Genomic DNA, 11,955 nt, shown 5'->3' with positions numbered 1-11,955 from the left:
AATATTTAAGCCAGGCATTGTGGCATAGTCCTGTAATCCCCTGGCACTCAGGAGTCTGAGGCAGGGGGATTGTAGCAAGTTCAAGGCCAGCTTGGGCTACATAGAGTTCAAGGCCAGCCTGAAATACATAGTAAGACCCTGTCTCAAAACACAAAACAAAGGATACTTGGAAGGATCCTTGGTAAATGTACAAGCAGAAATTTTTGCCACTCTGGGGTGACTTTTTTTGAGCTCTTTAACAGGTGTAAAGTTGTCTTAAAATATTAAAATTTTCATCCTATGCCTGCAGGAGGAAGTAGCTAAAAACTTGTTAGCTGAATTTAACTTGGGATGCGATGTCCACCAAACTGAGCATGTGTACCGGGTCTATGTCGCCACGTTTCTTGGGTTTGGTGGCAATGCTGCTCGACAGAGGTACGAAGACAGACTGTTCGCCAGCATGTTTCAGAAGAACAGGTAAAGCGCCTCCCACTACACAGCAGTCTGTTGCACACCCATGTCAGACTTCTCATCCAGCTCTGTCCGGGGTAAACAGATCCCCTGAACTAGGTGCCTGCAGATGTATAAGAAAAAAGAAAACCAAGAGAACCAAAATTCTGTGATCAGGTGCTAGCAGCCTCTAGGACTGACTGACTCCTGATTACCATCTTCAATAACCTTTTACTCAGAAATCCACCAAGGAAGCAGCAGAGGAATTGGAGGATATCAACTGTTTTGGCAAGGACAGTACAATTCAATTATCGGAGGGATGCGACCTGACCAGTAAGCCATCATGTTACCTTCCTTCACTTATTTCTCAGCAAAGCATCTAGTATCGATCCCCAGGTTTACAATGCTTGTGCTAGACTTCCTCCAGAACACAACAATGATGGCTTGGTCAGGCCTCGGGCAATACACAAAATAGTAAGTAAAGAATGTCCTCCTCCAAGACCGAGGCCCAGAAGGGAATTCAGTCAGCACAAGTACATTGGCTCTGGGAGCTTGCAGTCAGCCCCCAGCTGAGCCGGAGGAAAGAACAGAAGGCCACCTGGGTCCTGCCGTCAGCCCTCGGTCCCATCAGGCTCCAAAGGAACCTCACCGTCTCTTGTTTTCTCACACCTGTGCCTCACCTGCTGGAATAGAGAATCCCCCATCAGGGGACAGAACAGCAGTAAGCCCTGGGTGATGTTACACGTAGGTCTCAGTACCAGGTCACTGCTGCTGTCTGGAGCCTGCAGTAAGTGTGAGCTCTGGGCTTGAGAAGCCAGAGGGAGGCGAAGCTCCAGGATGCGCAGCCTCTGCAGCTATTCAGTAGCCAGGAACCGAGTGAAGGGAGTTACTGAAGAGCAGGGAGTGATCGTGAAGTGAGGAGGATTTTAAAACACGTTAGCACTGAAACTTCAGAAATGAGTGTGTGTGAGTTCCTGGTATACAAAACATAAAACAAGGGCAGCACTCTATCAGTGTAAGTTTTGTAGGTCTATAGCAATTATTTATTTGAAATTTGTCCATAAGAACAGAAAAGCTGTTTGAATGAATTAAAGAATCTAAACCTGGAATCATGTAAGATCTCTTATTAATTGTTATGTCTTATTTATTTGTTTTGATGAAACACTTTTGAGAGGGAAAAATCCCAGCTAGAGCTAACCAATAACATCCTTACTGACCAATTTAATAAATTTGTTAGCGCCTAAACTTCACTAAAGACCAAGTGAGAGCTATTTAGTACTACATTTGCTAGAAATTTGTGTATATAAGTAGGAAAAAGCAATAAAAACTCATCCTCTGAGTACTCCAAAAGTTAATTAAATGGTGTTAACTGTGACATTAGTAATCCATTTTATAATTAGTATCTAGCACATTTTTGTATTATTTTTGTATTATTTTAAAAATAGAAATATTTTATAAACTATATTTGAATCATATTTGCAGACTTACTGAAGACCTTCCGAAACTTTTATTTTTACTAATTGGTTTTATTACCATTTTTTAAAAATCTCTATGTAGCAGACAGTTCAGTGGCTCTTCTTAATTAAGAGGTAGGACAACTAACAGTGGCATGAGGTATTTGTTGGACTATTCTTGACTTTTATAATAGTTACTTGCGTTTCATATGTCATAAATTAACATGTATCTGTATCATTTATAGTGGTGGTTGATTTTGAAAGTAAGTAAACATTTTGTAGCGTAGATCTTTATTGGTTATATCCACATACCAGGGGCTTGATTGGAAGAGCACATGATTTGTTAGTTGAGTGGCAAGGAAAGACGGACTGTCAGTGGTTTTAACTGGAGTCAGGAGCATCAGGTAGTCAGACAGGTTGTTTCTGTGGACCTGGTTCCTCTGCCTGCAGGTGAATGTGTATCGGAGTCTCCAAGAGGGGCTGGGGGGCCAGTTTTCCTGACTGAATTGTCCTGGCCCTCTTTCGTGTTCCCACAGACACCTGGGTTCCACAGAGCGAGTTTGCAGAAACACTGCCTTGCGGCCGCCTCCCCAACACACAACAAGACGTGTGTCTCCTGATGAATGTGCTCTTTGTGCCGTAGGCTGCTGGGCAAGCAGACTGGTCTGACTGCTGATGCTCCTTACCTAGACCCCTGCCTGCCCCTTGACATTAAAGATGAGATCCAGCAAAACGGGCAGACCGTGTACCTGCGGGGCACTGGAGACTTCGACCTCTGCCGAGAGACCCTCCAGCCGTTGATGAACAAAACCAATGAGACGCAGACTTCCCTCAACGGGGTCTACCAGCCCCCAATTCACTTCCAGAACAGCGAATTCTATGGCTTTTCTGAATTCTACTATTGCACCGAGGATGTATTACGCATGGGGGGAGACTACAATGCTGCTAAATTCACTAAAGCTGCAAAGGTAACCTTCCAAGAAGCCATCTGCCCCCACATGCTTCTGAGAGACCTGGGGGACCGGGGCCGCTCACAGCCACCCTTTACTCTCAGAGGAAAGAAAACATGGAACATGGAAGGTTGTAGTGCACCATGGAGGAATCCTGTGCCTTTGGCTGCCGGGAGGGAAGTAGTCACAGGAAAACTAAAAAAATCCACCATGAGATAAGCCAGCCTCTGCCCACGACTCAGAAATCTCCAGGTTCAATTACAGCCCTAGCCTTCTGTAGCTTTGCCCCAGGGCTCTGGTCTACGCTCTTGGGGGTCTTCTGACCCCCTCACCCCGACTGAGCTCCCGCCCCTATTCTCCGTCCCTGTCCTCTGTCCTCCCTGCCTTCTGGCAGTGTTTCCTTGGGTTCTTTCAAAGGTTTCCCTGTCCCACACCCCTTTCACCTTGGTGGCCCCACGTCTTAACCCATGGCCCGCAGGCCTCCAAGTTCTTGGGTGGCCTCACGCCTGCCCGGTTTGCTGCCCCCTCTCCAGAAGAGCCTCTGACCCTCACCTGCTCTAGGGGTCTGCCAAAGTTCACTGCTCCAAGCGCATCGTTTGCTTCCCACTCTGTCCCTGTTGTGCCCCCCTGCTTAATGGCATCACCCGTTTCAGCCCCCCAAAACCTCGGACTAAAAGAAACGTTAGAAAGCATTTATTTATGTTTTATTTTGGGTGAATTTCCTTTCAGGATTATTGTGCAACGAAGTGGTCGATCTTGCGCGATCGCTTTGACCGAGGACTGTATGCGTCGCATGCTGATCTCCATCGGCTTAAGTGAGTAGTGGACAACCAAACCCCAGGATGCTTTTCATACACCATCAGTTCTGCCTACAGTCTGCCTTCTCATCCCCCTCGTCCGCCCTCAGCTCTTTTGGATGGGGCAGATGCTAGTTCCCAGACATAGCCTGTAATTTTGGCTCAATTTTGCCGTACAGCTTTCCCATTCATACTTTTGCTTGCTCAGGTCTTTCCCAGACACCTGACTTAAGAGACCTTTGCTCTTTCCAGTCGCCCTGGGTCGTTCAGCCAGATTCCATTCCTAACCGAGAGTCCAGAACACTCGGCATACCCCTCAGTTACTTCATCCTCTTCTGCTTTGCTTTACAGCTATTTATTCTTTTTTTTAATTCCCTTTCATTACTAGTCACCTAAGTGTAGTGACCATTTTACTTAGCACAGTGCTTTGCAAAAAATAAGCCTCTTAATAAACATTTGGACCATAGAATACCAGATCTGAAAAGGACCTTCCTGCTTCTCATTTTGTAATTAATATCCAGAGAGGTTGGAACTTGCCTAGTGTTCAGTAAATAAATGATGGAATATCTAAAGGTGGAAAGGAAGTCTGTCATGGTATACCGAGACCAAGTTTCCCAAGCTGTTTGACGTGAGGGGTGAGCTGCTGTGTGCTGTGGGACACCAGGCATGGGCCGGGTGAGTCAGCTTGAGGAGCATGCATCTGGCTCGGCTGCCTGGGGCGGCCTGCGGGAGCCTGCGCAGCCTGCTGGTGCCGCTCTGACACGGGCGTCAGTCTGATTCCTGCTGCACTTGGTATTTGCAGGTATCAGTGCTTCAAATCTGCCTGGATGTTTGAGGTGTTCCACAGGGGCTTCTCATTTCCTGTCAACTACAGAAACCTCAAGACTGCCTTGCAGGTGTATGACAAGGAAGTGCAGTGGACCCTGGGGGCCATCCTCTATCGGACCCGCTTTTTGCCCTTGAGGTAGGCTACTGATGTGGTAAGGAGAACACCAGAGGCTTTGCTGAAATTCAGTGTCCCATGGAAACTGCTGTGTGAATGTGTGGGTGGTTGCTGTCCTGGCTGCCTGTGGACAGACTATGAAGTCTCCTTACCCCACAAGTATTTCCCTTTGTCCCTTCCTGTCCATCCCACCACATGCAGCAGGTCTGGGTTGCTGCCCCCACTTTGGTTATTGTCTGCTGTCTGTACCCTGACCCTTGAGAGAGGGTTGACTTGGGCGTTCTTGACATTTATGAAACATAAAAAGTGTGTGTTCTCATTAGTAAGAAAGTCACGGCCCTGCTAATACTACAGTAGTTTGTTGTCTATACTCTTGATCAAAAGAAATACTAAATTTTGGTCTGGGGTTGGTAAAATAAAGATGTGTATTTTACCCCATTCAAGCTTATAGACCCAGCTTAGTTGACCCTATGTTAAGAGCCCTGGTTAACTGATAAGTGAAGTGTTAGCTATTCTCCCCACTTAATTGAGCATCTTCAAGCAGTAGGTTTAGTTGGACCTATAAAAATTGCGTGCAGTGGGTATCACAAGCATGTTCGACATTGTGATTCTTCCCTTCTCAGATTATTGTGACCCAAATTGTAATGCCAGTAACTGCTAGGAACTTAGGAACAAGCTTTCCCATGGAATCTCATTCGTATCTAAGAGTGCCCTAGCTTTGGCATATCCTCCCCCAGTTCAGAAGTAGCAGAGTCAGCAACCAGACTGACCAGGCTGTCAGTCCTTCTGCAGAGCTGGGCCCATGCCAGGCCCTGCTCCCTCATCCTGAGCAGTTCATGCCCACCACCTTCTTACCCATGCTGTTGCTTTTGTCCCCGTGTGGCAGAGACATCCAGCAGGAGGTGTTCCGGGCCAGTCACTCCAGCTGGCGGGGTGTCTCCTTTGTCTACAACCACTACCTGTTCTCCGGCTGCTTCCTGGTGGTCGTGCTCTCCATCCTCCTCTACCTGCTGCGGCTGCGGCGCATCCACCAGCGCACGCTGCGGGGCGGTTCTGCGGCTGTGCTCTGGATGGAGGAAGGCCTGCCCTCGCAGAAGGGTGCTGGCGCCTTGTGAGCAGGCGCTGCTCCCAGAAGACTGTCTACGGGAAAAGCCATTTTTGCCTCAGGGTTTCTCCTCTGTATTCTTGGTGGTTTTGTTTTTCCTTTCCCCTTTCTGTTCTTTAAAATGAAATCCTTTCTTGGTAAGCCCTGCTGTTTAGAAGTATTGCATTTAGCCATGTTTTATACAGCTTTAAACTGAGGAGTAGAGAAAAGAGGAGCTCACATGTTTTGCTGCATATCCAGATGATTGGGGTATCCACCAAAATTAGTAAGATTCTGGGTCTTCTTTAAGCGTGTTGTCAGCAGATGCACGTTGATGTTGGCGGGAATGGAAAACATGCTTCGTGTGGGTGGCGACGGGACTGAAGAGTGGGACCCCACGGAGCCAGAAGCAGTGAGGACCCTCTGTCCGTCTGTCCTCAAAGCTCCACCTGAAGAGGGCCATGTTGAGTTCCGACGGATTGTTCAGGTCTGTCGCCCAGTGTGCTCTTTGCAGATTTAAAAATGACAAATCATTCATATCTGAAATAGATCAAAATAGGTACCAGGCAGTTTTCAAGTTCATAGGGAAGGAACGTGGCAATGTCACCTGCTGACAGGAGCTTGGTGTGTGTGTGAAAGATGCCAAGGCCCAGGATGAGGGGCTGCAGGACTGGCTCCTGAGGACATACGCTTTGTGATAGCAAATGCCCTGGCGCTGTTACCATTTCCCGGCCACGTGTACTTACTTTCTTTATCCCATTTTTTCCTGCAGCCTTAGAACACTTCATTTTTTTTAAAAACTGGAAGATTTATAAAGTTTCACTGGCTTCAGCTGTGTGAGAACTAGGGTCTGTGTCCCTTCCAGTGTGTCTTAGGAGTGCTCTTTTGCTGCCTAACTGCTCCATTTTCCTCCAGCTTCAGATCTGTGTCCCCAGTCCCCTCAGTTAAAAATCATCTCCACAGTGTCATTTGGGAACCCCCCGCCCCATTGCTTGACCAGTTCTGATTATCCGTGCCGTTCCCGCAGCTGTCATTGGCAGTGCCAGGAGAGAGTTTGACTTTAATACAAAAAACAACTCACCTTTGAACAAAAACAAATTTAACATTTTAAGCAAAAATCTAAAAAAGGACAGCTGCATTGACATATGTAAGATTTTTTTATCTACTTAGCTTGGAAATTTATAGAATTCTCATTCAGTTTCTGGAAGTTCTTTTTTTTAGAGTGTGTGCATGTGTGTGCACACACATATGCATATATTTCCTAACTCCAAGACAGGTAAATTTATGTAGTTGGTAGCGGGTATGTGTTTTGAGACACATTATCTGCCTATTAAATATCATTGATGAAAGAAAGAATTCGGATTCACAAGACCTATTTAATTTAGAAAAATATTAGTCCAGCAGTTTCAGAGACAAAGTGGAAACAAACAGAGGATCCCTGCTTGCAGCCTGCCTTAAGGACCCACCTCAGTCTCCAGGAGAAACCCCCAAGCTAAGATTCCAAGGCCCAAACTCACTGTACTTGGTAAGCAGCATGTTCCTCTGACAACTTGAAGCAGGGCTTGGCAAGCTGGTGGATATCTAAAGGCCCTTGAGATAAGAACATTTTTCAATTTTTAAAGGACTGTTTGAAAGAAATACAAGTTGAAGAATATGCAGCAAAGCCTAGGTGTGACCTGTGAGCCTAAACTACTTACTAAGTGGCCTTTCATGAGAAGCTTGCTGACTGTATGAGTCAGCTTTCCGCTACTGTAACAAAAGCCTGAGACAGGCAACTTAGAAAGGGCTGTTCAGCTCACAGTTTCAGAGGTTCTGGGCTATGGTCATTTGATGCCATTGTTTTGGGCCTATAACAAGGCAGCAATCATGCCTGAGCAGACCAATCACTTCATGCCTGGTGCAAAAGAAAAAAGAGGGGCTACAGCCCCACAGTCAGTTCAAGGGCAAGCACCAGGGACTGAAGACCTCCCACTAGACTCCATCCCTTAAAGGGTCTACTCTCTCCCAGTAGCACTAAGCTGGGGACTAAGGCTTTAACATGGGCCTTCGGGAAGCGGTCTAAATCCACACTATAGCACTGGCCCTGGCTCTGGGAGAACAGTCTGACCCAAGAGAGGAAACAGGCAGCAGCGTCCTCTGAATGCAGGAACCTGGTTCCCATGCAGGGGCAAGAGAAGGGACCCAGCTTCAGTCTTAGAGTATTTACACACCAGAATTTCACTTATCTTCTAGATTAGTTTCAGGAGGAGCTTCCTACCAAACCTGGAAACCTACCTTCCCCAGTTTGTTTAAAATACGCTATTCGGGGAGCTCGTCGTTTATGCAGAGTTGTCTGCAGCCACAGCAGGTCGTATTCCGGGAAGGACTTGCGTAGTTTGCCGCAGCACCGTGAACTCCGTGGAGAAGACCGGCAGCTGCTTTCTCTTAAGGGATGTGGGGGTGGGGTGAGAGGGCAGAGGAGAAGAGTCAAGTCACTTCAAGGCTGGCCAAGGAGGCAGTTCTGTTTACTCACACAAAACAGAAGAAGCTGGGTTGGGAGCTTGGTAAAAGGCTTGCCAGAGAAACATTCTGTTTAACTCTTGGTAGCAAGAAACGCGTATGTTCCATAGCCGTGTCCTGTGCTGCTCCGTTTTAAAGCTCCAGGGATGTTCTCAAAGTATTTTACAGTCCATGTAGGGACATCACGTAAAAGACAAGTGTGGGTTTGCACCCATGACCTCTGCACATTTCCCCTGAGCTGCTTGCGTGGGCAGTACTTTACAGCTCAGTGGGCAGGTGACAGATGCTGCTTGTGACTCGAGGCCAGTGTTGCAGGGCTCTGCCCACCCGTTATCCCCAGCCGTGTGCTCTAGTGTGACGCACGCCTAATGAGCACATGCTTACATTTTACACTCAGGCCGACCCGAGGTAGCTTTCCTTACAAGGAGCATGTATCGCTTAGCAAGAAATTTAGAAAGGCAAATGTGTTCTCCAAGCTTTAAAAAAAATCATGAGCTTTAGAATTCTGTGCGGTCATGTGCAATGCAGCAAAACTACCTTTAGTAAATTATTTATTTATTTCATTGTTTCTGTGATGTTGAGTTTTCCTTTCAGTAATGAGTAATGTGAGTGGCCTAAAACTTCATTCAGTTGCTGAAATTATATTTTGCAATTACAAATTAAAACTAAGGGAGCAGCTGTATGTGTTCTGTTTCACCGATGTTTTTCCTTTGAAGTATGCATAATTATCACTTCCCACTGGCAGCCTCGTGTTGCACACTTGCTCAGAGGTGAGGAGGATCAATAAAGTTAAGGTTCACTCAGTGGCCCGTGGATCGGTGCTTCCTTGTGATTTCAGCGGATTTCTGTCCTTTGAATCTTCTTGTGAGAATGATTAGTTAAATTTGAGTCAGAACTCAATAAAATGAGTATGAACTCTATAGGTGCCATTTTGTAAAATCTCAAAGCATGTTTTCCAGACTTCTTTAATCTGTGTTTCCCTGGATTGCAGTCCTAGTTAGCCCCAAATAAATGTCATTTTCCTTCTAAACTAGGTTTATTTTATTCTCAGTTGACACTGTTAAATGTGGTCACAGCAAGTGCTGACCTTATGTCATTGTTTTTTTTTTTTTTGTACCAGGAATCAAACTCACTACCTCGCTCTTGCCAGGCAGGCGCTTGTGCCGCTGGGCTATGTTCCCAGCCCAAACTTATGTCATCTTGCACTTAAGCCTAACCTGAGAGCCTTTGGTTTATTTCCAAAGGCCTATTAACCTCATGTCTAACAACTGATAGAAAAGATCCGATTAGAAGCTATGCCTCTTCCCGCTGTTTTGGAAACATAGAAACAGGTTTCTGTGGAGGAGGGAGGTGGGCCTGAGCCATACATGAAAATAGAAGGCAGAGACGGAGAGGGACGGGACCAGCTGTTAGACCCACAGAAATAAAGGCCCAAGGCATGTTTGGAGGGAGGGAGGGAAAGGCGTACAGCAGCACAGGATGGGTGCTCAAGGGTAATCCTCCAAAAATAGAACTTGCTGCAGTAATTTTTGAGCCATTTCAACAGTATATAAATAGGACTTTGTGCCCGAGGGTTAATACCTTAAAATACCTAAGATGGCTGACGATGTCTGGATTTTTATTACATTCATTAGAAAGAAAGAAAAGGTAAAAGGTATATCCAGAAGCTGACAGTGCAGACTCAGGAAAAGGCGTGGTTCTGGCTGTGTGTTTGTTCTTACTCTTCGAGTTTCCCTCCGTGGAGTGCGCTGTGTGGATCTTTGGGTTACTTGGGTGGGGGGGGTGTTTTGTTTTTTGTTAGACCATGAAATGGTTGCACGGGACCTGTGGCGCGCGCTAGTCTGAGCAGAAGAGTTGAGGTCGCCTTTGTCAGGTAGGACGGCTTCTTCCAGTGAGCTCACCAGGAGCCAGAGGGCTGCCCTGCTAATCCCACAGCCGTTGGGCAGACTCAGCCCACTTGGAAACGTGATATCCTGAAGGGTCTTAGCGCAGCCCTGCCCTGTCTGGGAGCGGGGCCTTGGCCTTCTGTCCACCTCCTCTTCACAAAAGCAGTGGGCATCTGTTGATGTGCTTTCTTTTGTTTTTAACAAGCCTGCCCCACTCCCCACACACCCTGTGTGGCCTCCCCACACCGAAACCTGCTGCAGGGGAGCCAGGGCCACTGTGGCCTTTGATCTTTGCCCCTTGCCCTCGATCCTGTTGGGCAGGTGGTTCACACCTGGCTCCAGACTTCACGGCCGCCTGACTGTTTCTCTCAGCAGCTGACAGCTGTCACATGGAAGCGAACTAAACAAGAAAACAAGGCCTTGAGGAGGCCTGTGCCCAGAAAAGTCCGAAAGCTCTGGAGCATAGCGCTGACAGGCACGGAAGACAGGTTTCTGGTTTAAACACGTGAGCTCCACAAAATGAAGAAGAAATGGGACTTTCCCTTCTGTCCTGCCATCCTCAGATAAATGCCCTCAGTATCGAGTTCCTTTGTTGGGGGGCTGGGATTCCAGTGGCCCCTGTTTGATGGGAAGGGGAAAGGTGGTCCGTGGCAAGATCATCAAAGGACAAAGGAGGACCTTTTCAATTCCCCGTGTGGCACTTGCATTCTTTCCTCTTTTCCTTTCCTTTTTTTCCCCTTTTTTCCTATCTTTAGTCCTGGAGATGGAATCTAGAGCCTTTACACTGGGCTATATCCCCAGCCACTTTTCTACTGTGAGACAGGGTCTTACTAAGTCACTAAGTTGCTCATGCTTAGCTTGACCTTTTGATCGTCCTGCCTCAGCCTCCCAGGGTGTCATTGTATTCTTTCTAAAAAGTACCTGTGCTGGCTGTTCTTGCTGTTTTATCAGGTTTTATCACAGGAGGTGTGAAACCCATCTCTCACCCTTGTTCACCCGCCTGATGATCAGAGTTTGTGGTCAGGAACTCTGAATCCTCCTGTTCTCGCCTGTGATTGCTCAGGACTTGAACTCCAGTTGCAGACTCAGCACTTTCTCCTCTTAAGATTTTTATCTTCTCCACCTGCACAAACTTTACTACCCAGGTTTCAGAGACACTAAACATTTAATGGACTCCACTCAGCCTTTTATTCTGGTCATGCCAGCACAAGAGAATTTTCTCAAAGTTCCTGGCTGTACTGCTATGGTTTGTGTGTGTCTCCAAAGTTGGAAACTTGGTCCTAATGCCACCATTCAGAGCAATGGGACCTTTAAGAGGGAATTAGGGTTAGCTCATGTGTGTGATGAAAACCTTCCGAGCTATAAAGGGCCCTCAGTACAATGGGGTTTATTACAGTCAGACTTTTCCAACCCAAGAGTTTATGTCCTGGTCCACCTTGCTTGGCTGAGAGGACCCGGTCGCATCCTCAGCTCAGTCATCCTGGCAGGACAGTTTCCTCTCAGGGCCAGGCCACCAGGCTCCCACCGGCTGGGGGAAGACGGCACCACCTAGTGGCTTCCCCTCCACCTCCATGAACTGCCCTTCAGAAGTCATTTATCATTTGGGGCGTAATCATTACGGAGTAAAAGTCCTCACTTGACCAACAACGTGCAGAGAAGTGCTCTCACCTGCCCCTCACTGCAGCTCGACAGGAAAGCCACAGAGAGGAGGCCCCACTGTCTGGTCCTGGGCCCAGGGCTCTTCCTCTGCGTGTCTGTGCTATGGGATGCGCACCAGAGCAGGAGACTGAGCAAGGGGACAGGGCCCTCCTCACACACAAGGGGGCCCAGCCCATGTGGTGAGGCGCTCATGGCAGGCTGGAGAGAAACCACTTTAAATCATGAATTGGAATGGGGGGTTATATCATTTCCTG

General features: G+C 47.3%; 1 protein-coding gene across 2 annotated transcripts in view; it reads left to right on the top strand.

The window, feature by feature from the left end:
• Entpd4 (ectonucleoside triphosphate diphosphohydrolase 4) overlaps positions 1–8,962 on the top strand; it is a 28,412-nt gene extending 19,450 nt beyond the window's left edge. For both annotated transcript variants that reach the window (XM_005373701.2, XM_005373700.2), the window contains exons 9-13: positions 290–456; positions 2,527–2,851; positions 3,563–3,648; positions 4,433–4,594; positions 5,460–8,962. In XM_005373701.2, coding sequence (XP_005373758.1) covers positions 290–456; positions 2,527–2,851; positions 3,563–3,648; positions 4,433–4,594; positions 5,460–5,688 — 969 coding nt within the window. In that variant the 3' untranslated portion in view covers positions 5,689–8,962. The remainder of the gene's footprint in view (positions 1–289; positions 457–2,526; positions 2,852–3,562; positions 3,649–4,432; positions 4,595–5,459) is intronic.
• Positions 8,963–11,955: the final 2,993 nt, after the last annotated feature.

This window comes from Chinchilla lanigera, unplaced genomic scaffold, assembly GCF_000276665.1.
Source record: "Chinchilla lanigera isolate Chin_1 unplaced genomic scaffold, ChiLan1.0 scaffold00002, whole genome shotgun sequence".
NCBI lineage: Eukaryota > Metazoa > Chordata > Mammalia > Rodentia > Chinchillidae > Chinchilla > Chinchilla lanigera.
This window is presented reverse-complemented; position numbering and strand designations above follow the sequence as displayed.